We start from the raw sequence: 11,036 nt of genomic DNA, 5'->3' as shown, positions 1-11,036 counted from the left end.
TAAGAGTCTGCAATTAAGTTTTGCAATCGTTTGAACAAAGCCCCATTACTTAATAAGCAAATAATTTGTTGCCTTAATAGCGTTGCTAAGCTTCATGAGGTTAATTTCTCTCATCAGAAACACAACAGTATTAAAGAAGAACAAGAGGAAAAGAAAAGGGGAGAAATTAAGAGGGAATGAAACCCATCAAGGAAATCACTTTTCTCTTTTGGACTTCAACCAGATAGTTCGAAAAAGTTGAAATTCTTTATGTCAAAAAACATTGACCCAAAAGATCAATTAAATGAAATAAAATGAAAGTAAGTAATTTTCAAAAGAACAAATTCGGAGAAAGAAGTCATTGTAAAAGTTATTAACATAGAAGTGGAAATGAGAACTGTCCAAATTTCAGGTCATGCCATAAAAGAAAAGTAAGAACTAAACGAGTGAATATTATTGTTCGAGATCATAACACAGACTTGACAATATTATATACATAGGAAACATTCTATCAATAAATAATTTCCCTTTTTGTGTGTGTAAAGTAGAGCAAGCTATCAACTCATGAAGAACAAGAAAGCATACAGACACCTGGCCGATAAGCCCACGCTGGAGGCAACCGTGCATATTTCTCCATTCCAGGCTGCTCGTCAAATGGTCGTTCCATTATCTTCAGCAGCTGACGAACCTCTCCAAAATCACCTTGTTCAGCTGCATCTATCGCAGTCTGGCATAGGTAGTTCCTCAGTATATATTTAGGATTTACTGCATCCATAGAGGCCTTCCGCTCCTCATCTGAAATGCCACTTCCAGCCAGCTGAAAAGGCAATGGAATAATGAATAAGATGGAAGAAAAAATAATCTATCTTCATCTAGGAAGCACAGATACCGGCACACGACGACACGCCATTTTTCGAAAAAGTAGGAGACCACACGTTGGGAACACTCATTTTTTTAAATATACGCCATCCATATAAATATATTGAGAAATATTCCAGTTCAAAACATCAAAATACAAGTTTAGAGCCATAAGACATAACAAGTTAGGACAGAGAGGGTTGGGTGGCGACGGGTGATCAGGTTAGGGTAGGAGGGTTGGTGGCAAGAATTTGGAGAAATCGGCAGAGGGGAGAAATGCGTGAAAAAAGATTTGAAAAGATAAAAATTAAAAAGAAAATAACCTAATAATTGTTGGGCCAGGCTAATGGGCATTTCTAACCCTTTCTGTCTGTTTTTTTTTTCCAGCCATGTTTGGGCCATGTCTTGGCTGTGTTGGGGCCGTGTCAAAAATTAAAATAAATAATCAACACACCAGCTGGTGTGTTGGAGATATGTCGGGGGCGTGTCAGTGTCGGAAACGTGTCCAACACTGACACTTGGCCATCCTAGGAGTGTTCGATGCCTCTTAGATCATCATATTCAAGCATACAGACATACATATATATTGTTTTGGATTGACTTTGAAAGTGTTTAAATAAGTGAATGTCAATCTAAACGAAGCCTAGCAGAAAAGGTATCATCTAGTAGTAACACTAGAGTTTTATGAAACTTTAACATGATTTCTGGGCAATATCTGGACATGATTTCTGGCCAACCCAAACCGAACTGTTCGATGGGTATTATGCTGTTTGGTTGGAGCCGGGAGGTTTTATGATTGGATGCCAGATACTGCCACATTAGGATAAAGAGGTTGAGTTTTTGGCAAGTGACAATCATATCAGTTTGATACTTATCATTTTCCCCATCCAAATTGAAACCTCGTAAACAATGTATATACCTAAACAGGTAGCTTCCCTTGATGGTGACTTCAGCTTGTTGTAGATATAATAATAACTCAACAGATTCAGAACAGAAGGGAAAGCTGAAATTATAAATTGGTAGAAGATCTATTTTACTTTTGATATTCAAAAGAAATTGAGAGTTACAAATTGAATTATTTAATTGTTGATATGAGTTAATGTTAGAATCAGTGGGCTTATTGTGGGTTGAAAGCTCAAGGGTAGTTTTGTATTTTATGTTATCCTAATTATTCTTTCCTTTTTTTATTTAAGCTCTTGTTGCCTATTAATCTTCCCCTCTTGTATCATTTGTTGCATAAGAAAACTCTCTACCGTGGTTTTTCTCCATGTACTAGAGTTTTCACGTAAATTTGTGTATTGTTCTTTGTCGTTATTTTTAATAGTTAAGTTGAATCTAATGGTTGCACCATGTTATTCCATTGGAAGGTATGGGCTTCCGACTCGCTTCTGTTGAGGTCAATCAATTATAGAAGGGAATAACTAAGTTTGCAAGGTACAGTAATGAAAGCCAACACCACCCAAGCAGAAGTAGACATATATAATAGGCAATGGTTGAAGAAAATAAATTCCAGATATTTTAATAAAAAGAAAGAAATGAGGTTCACAATGAATGGAAATAAAAGCCCTCAGAAAACGTGAAAACCCCATCGACAATCAGTGATTAAGTGACCAAATGTATTGATACACTCGAGGAACAATTGTAGTTAGGCTATGTTTTTCCCCCTTTTCTTATAAGAAACCAAGCTTTCCTTAAGAAAACAATGTCAGAAAAGCAGCTCGGTTGTTTGGTTGTAAAGTGGAAGCCCTCCTGCCTTTTAACTACCTTGTTTTGCCTCTAGGTGACAAGCTTGCCACCTAGTTGTCTTTTAGGATCCCAAGAAGGTGTCGTCTTGGGATCTAGCTGTTGATAAAATCAGGAACAAGCTTGCCAACTGGAGAGGTTTTCCCCTCTCAAAAAATGGCAATATGATTCTGGTGAATTCATGTTCTTTTCAATCCCTTACAAAGTTAGTTTGTCCATAGAATAGATAAAATTTTAAGGGACTTTCTTTGGGTACTCGGAAACATAGATTGTGGCAGCCATTTAGTTGTTCGAAGGTCACAGTGTGTTTATGTGATGGTGGGCTGGGGATTTCTGAGAAGGAGAGGTACAGCTTTATTCTCTAAATGACTGCAGAGATATTCGGAAAGATTCTGGCCTCTGGAAAAAGGTTATTAGAAGCAAATTTGGGCAGCAAATGGTAATCGGTTTCTCAATGAGATCAAGGAAAGCTCAAAGCTCAGCCCCTGGAGTTACAATAGCAGAACTCCTAATTTCTTTCAAAGAATTACCTAAGTTGGGAATAGGGGATAAGATTCATTTTTAGAAGATACTTGGGCACCATCAAGTCAGGAGTTACCCTCAACTATGCTATTGTCAACTCTAAAAGCCTTTCGGTGAGGAATTGTTAGTTTATCAAAGGGGGTGCATGGAATCTGAATTATATAATAGCGCTTCTTCATAGTGAAATGGAATAGTGGGACTGCCTTATTTCTACCTCAGAGGTCAAAAGACCTGAAGAGGATGATCAAAATTGTTGTTTTATCCTTTGATCAATATATTGTCTTGTTTCTCATAAAAAAAAATTATTGTAATAATTCTACTCCAAAGAACCATCAGGTATTTCAATATCACTATACCTCCTCCATGTAGGTCTTTACCCAGCTAACCCAAGCTTCCTTACGCTCCTTGCCAATATCTAACAGAACTGCCTTCAGAGGGACCAGCAGCTCCTCCTCTGGGATGCTGGGATCAGCTTTTAGATTGGAAAGGGATCTAAAAAAATTAGTATAATCAACCTTGTCAACAGCCATGTTGTTGAGAAGCTTGCTGATTAACTGTTTGTTGTACTTTGGCAGACCAATTTTCTTGGTCATTATGGCTTGATAGTCATCCATAAATTTGTCTCCATATCTGTACGAAGAGAGGGAAAATGTCATAATATGAATGCAACGGGAGACTAACAATTCTATAAAAGACAAAATTTCAAAAAAAGTAAAACCACCTTTCCATGGCATAGTTTGCTTCTTTGTCATTTATTAATTCAGCAGCTGAAAGAGTTGAGGCAAACTGTGCTATATTCCATAAGCCTATATCTGGCTGATTTGCAAAACAGTATCTTCTGCCCGGAAGATCAGTTGTATTAGGCGTAAAACTGGGATCGAAAGCATCCAAAAATCCAAATGGACCATAATCAATGGTTAGACCCAAGATGCTCATGTTGTCAGTGTTGAGTACACCATGTGTGAACCCAACTCCCTGCCAACTTGCTATTAAGGAAGCAGTTCGCTCAGCAACCTCTACAGTCCACGCTGATACCATCATCCATGTAAAGGCAATGAAAACAGAAGCAGATGTGTAACCTTTTTTGTTAAGAAACAGAAAGTTGAATACAACTAAAAGGAGAACTGCATCAGCCATGTAATAAGATGAAGAATATACATTCTTTCACTTCTCTCAATAAAAACCTTTGTTTCTGACCAAAAAATATTATAAATTTATAGAAATAAAAATAGATCCCATGTGCTGGGCTCTACAAAAGTTCACAGACAAGTCACGAAGTAAGCTGTGAACCAGGATTCATCATATAGGTCATGTTACCCTTGGTTTGCTAACAAATTCCTTGATGCATTGAAACGCCTTAAAAGAATAAAATTTATGTTAAACACGAGTTTAGACCAATTTCTTGAAAGAGAGAAGAATTATTGAAAGTGTTGCTTGATAATAGGCAAAAAGATGGCAAGAGTGACTCAATAAGATTTGGAAGTGTAACGAAGGAAACAGAGGTTATTTTGGTCAAACTCAAAACCCTTCATTTGACTTATAAAAGATCCATTCTCGCTTTTCCGTTCAAAATCCTTACGGGATTTTACACCCTAAAACAAATTTGTAACTTTTCAATCATCAATAAAAAAACATGGTTTTAAAAGGCTAAAGGCAGCTTTGGAGCTTTTACTCTTGAAGCGGTGAGGCGTAAGGCTCAAAGCAGCATTAGGTGTAAGCCTCAAATAGTGACTAAAAATATTTTACAAATCCTCACTTGTTAATGACCAAGTAGTGCTAAACATGATAGTCATAAAAAGAAAATTCACCCCACAGTTTTCACTTAATCAAAAATTTTAAAAGGATATCTTTGTTATCACTACTACTACCAATATCAATATTAAAAAGATTGATTTATACTATAAATTTTTGCCTTCAATGTTTTCAAAGTCACAACAGTAAAAGTAGTCCTAGTTCAAATTGTCACAACTCATACCTTTTTTTTAGGAATTAGGCAAATCGCTGTTATTTTTCTAATCATTAGTGATAAGACAAGGCAAAGAGATTTTAACTTTCAAAGCCTTGGTGTGTTTTCACAAAGGCGTCAGCCTCTTGTGGTTCAACCTCAATGAAGATGCAATTCTCGAGGCTAAAACTCAGAGTCATGCCTCAAGAAAGTGGCCGGACATGTAAGCCTCAACAGCTTTTTAAAAAGCTTGATAAAGAGTTTATTCCTTATTTTAAAAAATACAGTGTAAAAAGACTCTAATCCTCAAAAGAACAAAAAGAAAAGGCATAAGAAAGATACAGTGTAAAAAGACACTAATCCTTATATACTGATTAGAAGTTAGTTTGATTTGTGGTTTGACCCTCGCACTTCCGGTCTTATTGGACTTCTTACCTTGTCTATTCATTGGACTTTAGTTGGTTTTGGCAGGCTCTCTGGTTTTGGTTTCATTTCTAGAGCTGGTTTGTTAGGTTATAAGTGTTTGCTTTTGTTGTTTTCTTCTCTACGTATCTCAATAGTAATGCATCTTCTTTGGTTTTTTCACAATTTATATATCCTCCTAAAGGTTGTTGTATCTATTACATTCAATTATTCCTCCTCATTTTATCCATGAAAAGTTATGTTTCCTTTCAAAAAAAATATCAAGAAAAGGAAAATTGGAGAATTAATTTGATTTTTTCTTCCACTTACCAATAAATTAAGTCTCACATAAAATAGCAATGTTGGCTGCCCTACACACAGTTCAGTTCAAGTAGCCTTTTCACTACCTATACTTGGCACCAACTATTTTTTACTTCAACCTCATATACAATTTTTTAACAGAAATGATTACCTGCATACTTGTTAGAAGTGAGATCAACGACTGAACTATCTGTATTGCCTGTGCTGAAAGATACACTCTGACTGCTGCTCATATTCTCTAGGTGTGGAAAATGGTGACGGATCACGTAGTCTGCTAAAGCCCGAACAATTTTAAAATCATCTTTCCCTCTAGAGGCATGAATTTGGTATGATCCAAAACGCAAAAAAGATTGAGCCACTCTGCATACAATTGCACCAGGCTCTTCTTTTGGATTCCCGCTATAGAGTGAAACAATCGGAGATTGTTATTGCATTGTCATAAATAACCAACATGAATTAAGTCTCTTCATATTTTATAGCTAATTTACATGTTCAAAACTAAAAGTAACCACACATAAGGACTTGAGAAATAATAATTTCAATTTATATATATATAATTTTAGAAAAATGACCTACAATTAATTAAAACAAAAAAATTAGTTAAAGAAATATTTTGTGTTAACAAGGGTTATGCAGATAAAGAAAAAAGTCCATATTATGAGATTAAGAATTCTTGAATTTACGAGAAAACCCTAGTCAAGTGCACAAGTAAGATCATCGTTAACTACAAATTTTCTATAACTTCCATCTTGACAGATCTTTTGCTTACTTACTCATAAAACATATCTCGGGTAACAAATGTTCCTGTGGTCAGAAGACAAAGTGCACGAGTTGTTGGTATTCCAAGACTGTGCATTGCTTCACTGCAAAGGAATTCCCTGATGCTACTTCGTAGCACAGCTAAGCCATCTGCAAACCGACTGTATGGAGTCTTCCCAGCACCTTTTAATTGCAACTCCCACCTTTCAGATCGTGAATTAAGTATCTCCCCAAGGGTTATTGCTCGGCCATCACCCAACTGTCCAGCCCACATGCCAAACTGATGGCCCCCATAACACTGAGCATAAGGCGACCTGTAACACACAATATCAGCAGCCATGGGATAATGAAAATCACAATGCTGGTTCGTCAACGAATTAGTATTTCACACTTACGCTCCAACTAATGGAGATGCACCAGAGAACAAGAGGGGGAAATCTGGCCTTTCAAATCTGCAAGGACCAAGGTAAAACTCTTCAGCTCTTGCAAGAGGAAAACAACTCTAAGGGAGAGAAAACACACAGATACTAATTGACTACAAAAAATTAAGAGTGAAATACAAAGAGAAAATTATCACTGGAACATTCATAAGGTGACCAATCATACGAGTCTAAATTATCTTCTTTTATTAAAAAAAAATGAAAAATTGAGACATTCTTTAAGGTTACAAGGTGAAGAAGTCCTAAAGGCCATGTTTGTGGCAGTCAGGCAAATAAATCCCCCACAAGAGAGCTTACAAAAATCCAATTACTAGACAGTAGACATGAAGCCACTAAATTCGCTACCTATACAGCTCTCAAGGAGACCTTTAAGTGTTGGAATTTGTCTGTATTTGGGAACTTAAAGCATAAGGGAGGCTGCGTAGTGGATGAAGGCAAAGATGGAAGGCAGCTTGTTCTAATATATGAGGTTGGAGAGGGAGAAGGATGCTCACAGGGTGGAACTTGAGTCTTGAATTCAAAGGATGACATTAGTTGGCATCAAAAAGCTACGATGAAGTGGACTGAGGAAGCATATGCCAATACCTCTTTCATTCAAGCCTGTGCCAAGGGGAGGATTAAAAAATCCTACTGATTTTTTGGATGAAGAAAATGGTGAAATGCTGAAGAAGGATAGCGAGATTCAAGAGGTTCCTTCCTTCCCTATGAACCTTGAGAACTTTTGTGGAAAGGTTGGATTGGAGCCCTATTTCTATTACCGTGAAGGAGGTCCTGGAGACCATTCTCCTCGGAAGAGATCCACAGCATTTTTTGGTTTCTATAGGAATAAATTGCCAAGGTTGGATGGTTACTATGACACTTTATCAAAATAATCGAGAGGACGTGAAGTGGAAAACTTATGGAAATTTTTAGTGAGTTTCACACAAGAGGAATTCTAGAAGTTGCTAGGAATGAGACTTACGTTTGTCTTTTTTGAAAAGGAAACATGTTTGTCTAATTCCAAAAAAAAGGCTACCAATGTCAAAGACCTTAGGCCTATGTGCTCTGCTCCCTAGGAACTATTCTGAATGGCTGAGGGTATCGTGATTGAAACCATTGAGGATTATAAAGTGAGAACAAAGAAAGTGGTGATTCTAGAGATGGGTTTTGCAAGTTTATGATCACGTGGGTTGAGGCTTGCAAGATAAAGGTTTTGGGTTAAGTGTAGAGCTTGGAGTCAGAATTGTCTTTGGTGACCGGTCAACTAACTTATTCGTATTGATCAATGGCAAAAAAGGGGGAAGATCCTTGCAATGAGAGGTCTTAAGCAAGGATATTTGACCCTTTTTGCTTTATCATGTGGTGGAGGTTCTTAGCAAGTCAGTGTATGATGGTGTGGTGAAGGCTTTCTGGTGAGTTCTGATGGAGTTCAAGTGTCACATTTTCATTTCGTACACTAACTCAGTGTAAATTCAATCTTGATGCCTCTCTATCACAAAGAAGATAAAGAGATCCCACCATCCTTGATGCCTCTCTATCATAAATAGAGCATAGTAAACCAAAAGAAGACAAAGAGGTATGTATAATGCAATAATGTTGTACCGGTAGTTCCATGGAATCTATGAAAGAAACGTGATGATTTGTAAAGGTCCTTCTAAGGAATAGGTGGGGTCTGGGTTTCTAATCATGCAAAATATAATTGTTCTAGGGCAACTTCTTTAGATGAGTTTGAACTCTATTCCTTCTGATAGTTGTTTCAAAATTGAGAAGGCTTTATGCATTCTTACAAGTTGCATGAGTGATTTGTATTTTGAGAATTTGTAAGGTTTTTGAGAGAAATGGATATACCAATTTTGCATCAAAAGAAAGAAGACCTTCAAAAGGTTCCGTGTCAATATATATAAATATATTAATACTTTATTCAAAATTAAACAATAATGATAATAAAGATACGCTATTATCTCAAGTGTCTAGTAGAGTGCATAGTGCATCAGATGATGATATTTAAGATGCTGCTCATATGAAATGTCCATGTTTCATGACTTATATTCCGTAATGCAAATGCTTCCTCTCAATTATCAGAAAGCAAAAGAAATAAGAAAACTCACTCTTGAGGATCCAAATCTAGCAAATCGGCAACCGATTCTGACCAAGCAACAAGCTGAGGACTTTGTACTTCAACTGAAGGTAATACTTTTGAATAACATGCATGTAATACCTAACAATCATAAGGTAGATACACTAATTAATCATAGTAATAGAATAACCCATTAAACCAAATCCACTCATCCAAGCCCTTTTTTCAAAATTAAGAAAAATAGCATGGAAGTTAAACGCAACCAATTAACTACATAAGAATGGATCCTACTCTTACAATAAAATCTTAATTAAAACTTACCACCAAATGATTAATTAATTAATTAGACCTAAAAACATGTAAGAATTTCTATTATCAAACGAGAAAAATGCAAGATATGATAAGTTAAAACAACAAACAGTGATAAGCTTACAGCTCCAAAGGACCCAAAGACGATCAAACTAGTCCTGAAAACCATGTAAAATGTAGAGCTTTCTCTTATGAATGAAAATAAAAATACGAAAATACAACAATGAATTGATCTTCTTTTTATCTCTTATACACCAAAAAGAGGGTACATCAAATTCAAAATCCTTCTTATCACAGTACCTAAAACTCGCAATAAGTTAAAACCATTAAACTATAGCATATGAAAGAGCTCCTACTCAAACCTTTCAATTGATTACACACATTATTCCCTCCACCGTCCACATTTCCAGGAAATACAAATAACATTCCCACTCCAAGTTCCAATTTCCAAACAATTGTTCACATTAGCAAAAATCCAAAGCTCAAAACAAAGAAATAGCACCTCTCGTGGAATGATATCAGTACGGGGATCGCCAGGCAGCTCTCTGACAAACGAATTGTCCCAGTTCAGATCTTCGAGCTTCTTTTTCGTCGCATGGTTGATACTACTACCTCCATCGACACGATCGTCATTGTTCAAGCTCTGATTCTTCAAACCCTCCGCCACGGAGTCGACCGATGCCGAAACCTCCGGTGAAGCAGAGTCCATGGAAAGTTTCCGGCGGCCGTGGCGAGAGTGGGCTGGGAGTGGGGAAGGTAAAGAGGTGAAAGAGGCAGGAGGATGGCGGCGAATGAGGAGAGTTGAACGGCGGCGAACTAAGCCGAGGCGGTGGCCATGGCAGAGAAGAGAAATGTTGGAAAACACCGAGGGCTTGGGGAAGAGATGTGAAACCAATGACATTCTGTTTTCCTTTTTTTTTTTTACATCCTTTTTTCTTTTTCTTTTTCTTTTTTTTAAGTTTTTCTGACTTTGAATTTTGAGGCAATCTTATTGTTAAAAAAAAACCAAAAAAATAATAATTTTCTTTTCCCAAATAAACAAATTATAGGTCCAAAAACTTAAGGAAAGATATTTAAAAAAAATCGAATATGGTTTGATAAGCATACAAATTACAGCTTGTTACTGACCCAAGTTCAACTTGTTAGGTAGAAGCATGATTTGCTTTTTATTTAAAGGCTTGAAAAAAGTATGTGCTAATTGAATTATCGTTCCAACGTAAGATGGTGAAATAAGATTGTCCTAAATATCATATTAGACAAAATAAGAATCAACTTTAATGTGTTTGGTGCATTCATAAATATTGATTTTTTTGTCATATATAATGTAGACTAACCATCGTATAAAAGATTAATTACCTATAAAAAATGAACACCCAAACTTACAAATAAACCTCTTTAACCATTTTAAGTCGTATAACGATTTTCAAGCTCAACGGAAGAACAAGTTACCTTATGTTGTGTCTTCCACAAAATTGATAAGTGGCAAGATGAATCATATATTCCCTTCGATATCAATTATCCATTCCGTCATGTCAAACTTACCGTGTAACCAATTGGAGGCGGTGGAAAGTGAACCAAATGTCATAGTTAAGATTGCTCATTGTTTGACAGTAAATTTGGAGAGAAATTTATGGCAAATGGTGCATTATGATTTGCATTAGTTGCAACGATATTTGTCCGCATAATGGCTCATTTCCAAAAG

General features: G+C 36.4%; 1 protein-coding gene across 1 annotated transcript; it reads right to left on the bottom strand.

The window, feature by feature from the left end:
• Window positions 1-323: 323 nt before the first annotated feature.
• On the bottom strand, window positions 324-10,282 carry LOC101218327 (protein adenylyltransferase SelO). Its single transcript, XM_004148980.3, has 8 exons — window positions 9,837-10,282; window positions 9,057-9,166; window positions 6,925-6,981; window positions 6,544-6,843; window positions 5,922-6,169; window positions 3,824-4,130; window positions 3,459-3,732; window positions 324-796 (listed from the first exon to the last, which is right to left on the bottom strand). The coding sequence occupies exons 1-8, from the start codon at window positions 10,233-10,235 to the stop codon at window positions 542-544; spliced, it is 1,950 nt and encodes a 649-aa protein (XP_004149028.1). The 5' UTR covers window positions 10,236-10,282; the 3' UTR covers window positions 324-541.
• Window positions 10,283-11,036: the final 754 nt, after the last annotated feature.

This window comes from Cucumis sativus, chromosome 1 (assembly GCF_000004075.3).
Source record: "Cucumis sativus cultivar 9930 chromosome 1, Cucumber_9930_V3, whole genome shotgun sequence".
Classification (NCBI taxonomy): domain Eukaryota; kingdom Viridiplantae; phylum Streptophyta; class Magnoliopsida; order Cucurbitales; family Cucurbitaceae; genus Cucumis; species Cucumis sativus.
Note: the sequence above shows the minus strand (reverse complement) of the source record. Positions and strands in the feature narration are given on the sequence as shown.

What these genes read in the sequence shown, in the direction of transcription:
- LOC101218327 (XM_004148980.3), bottom strand. Translation starts at nt 10,235, where the DNA reads ATGTCATTGGTTTCACATCTCTTCCCCAAGCCCTCGGTGTTTTCCAAC. An exon ending in CTGATATCATTCCACGAGAG is followed by an intron (nt 9,167 to 9,836) that starts GTGCTATTTCTT and finishes TATGATTGTTAG; the next exon opens with GTATTACATGCATGTTATTC. An exon ending in GCAAACTATGCCATGGAAAG is followed by an intron (nt 3,733 to 3,823) that starts GTGGTTTTACTT and finishes CTCTTCGTACAG; the next exon opens with ATATGGAGACAAATTTATGG.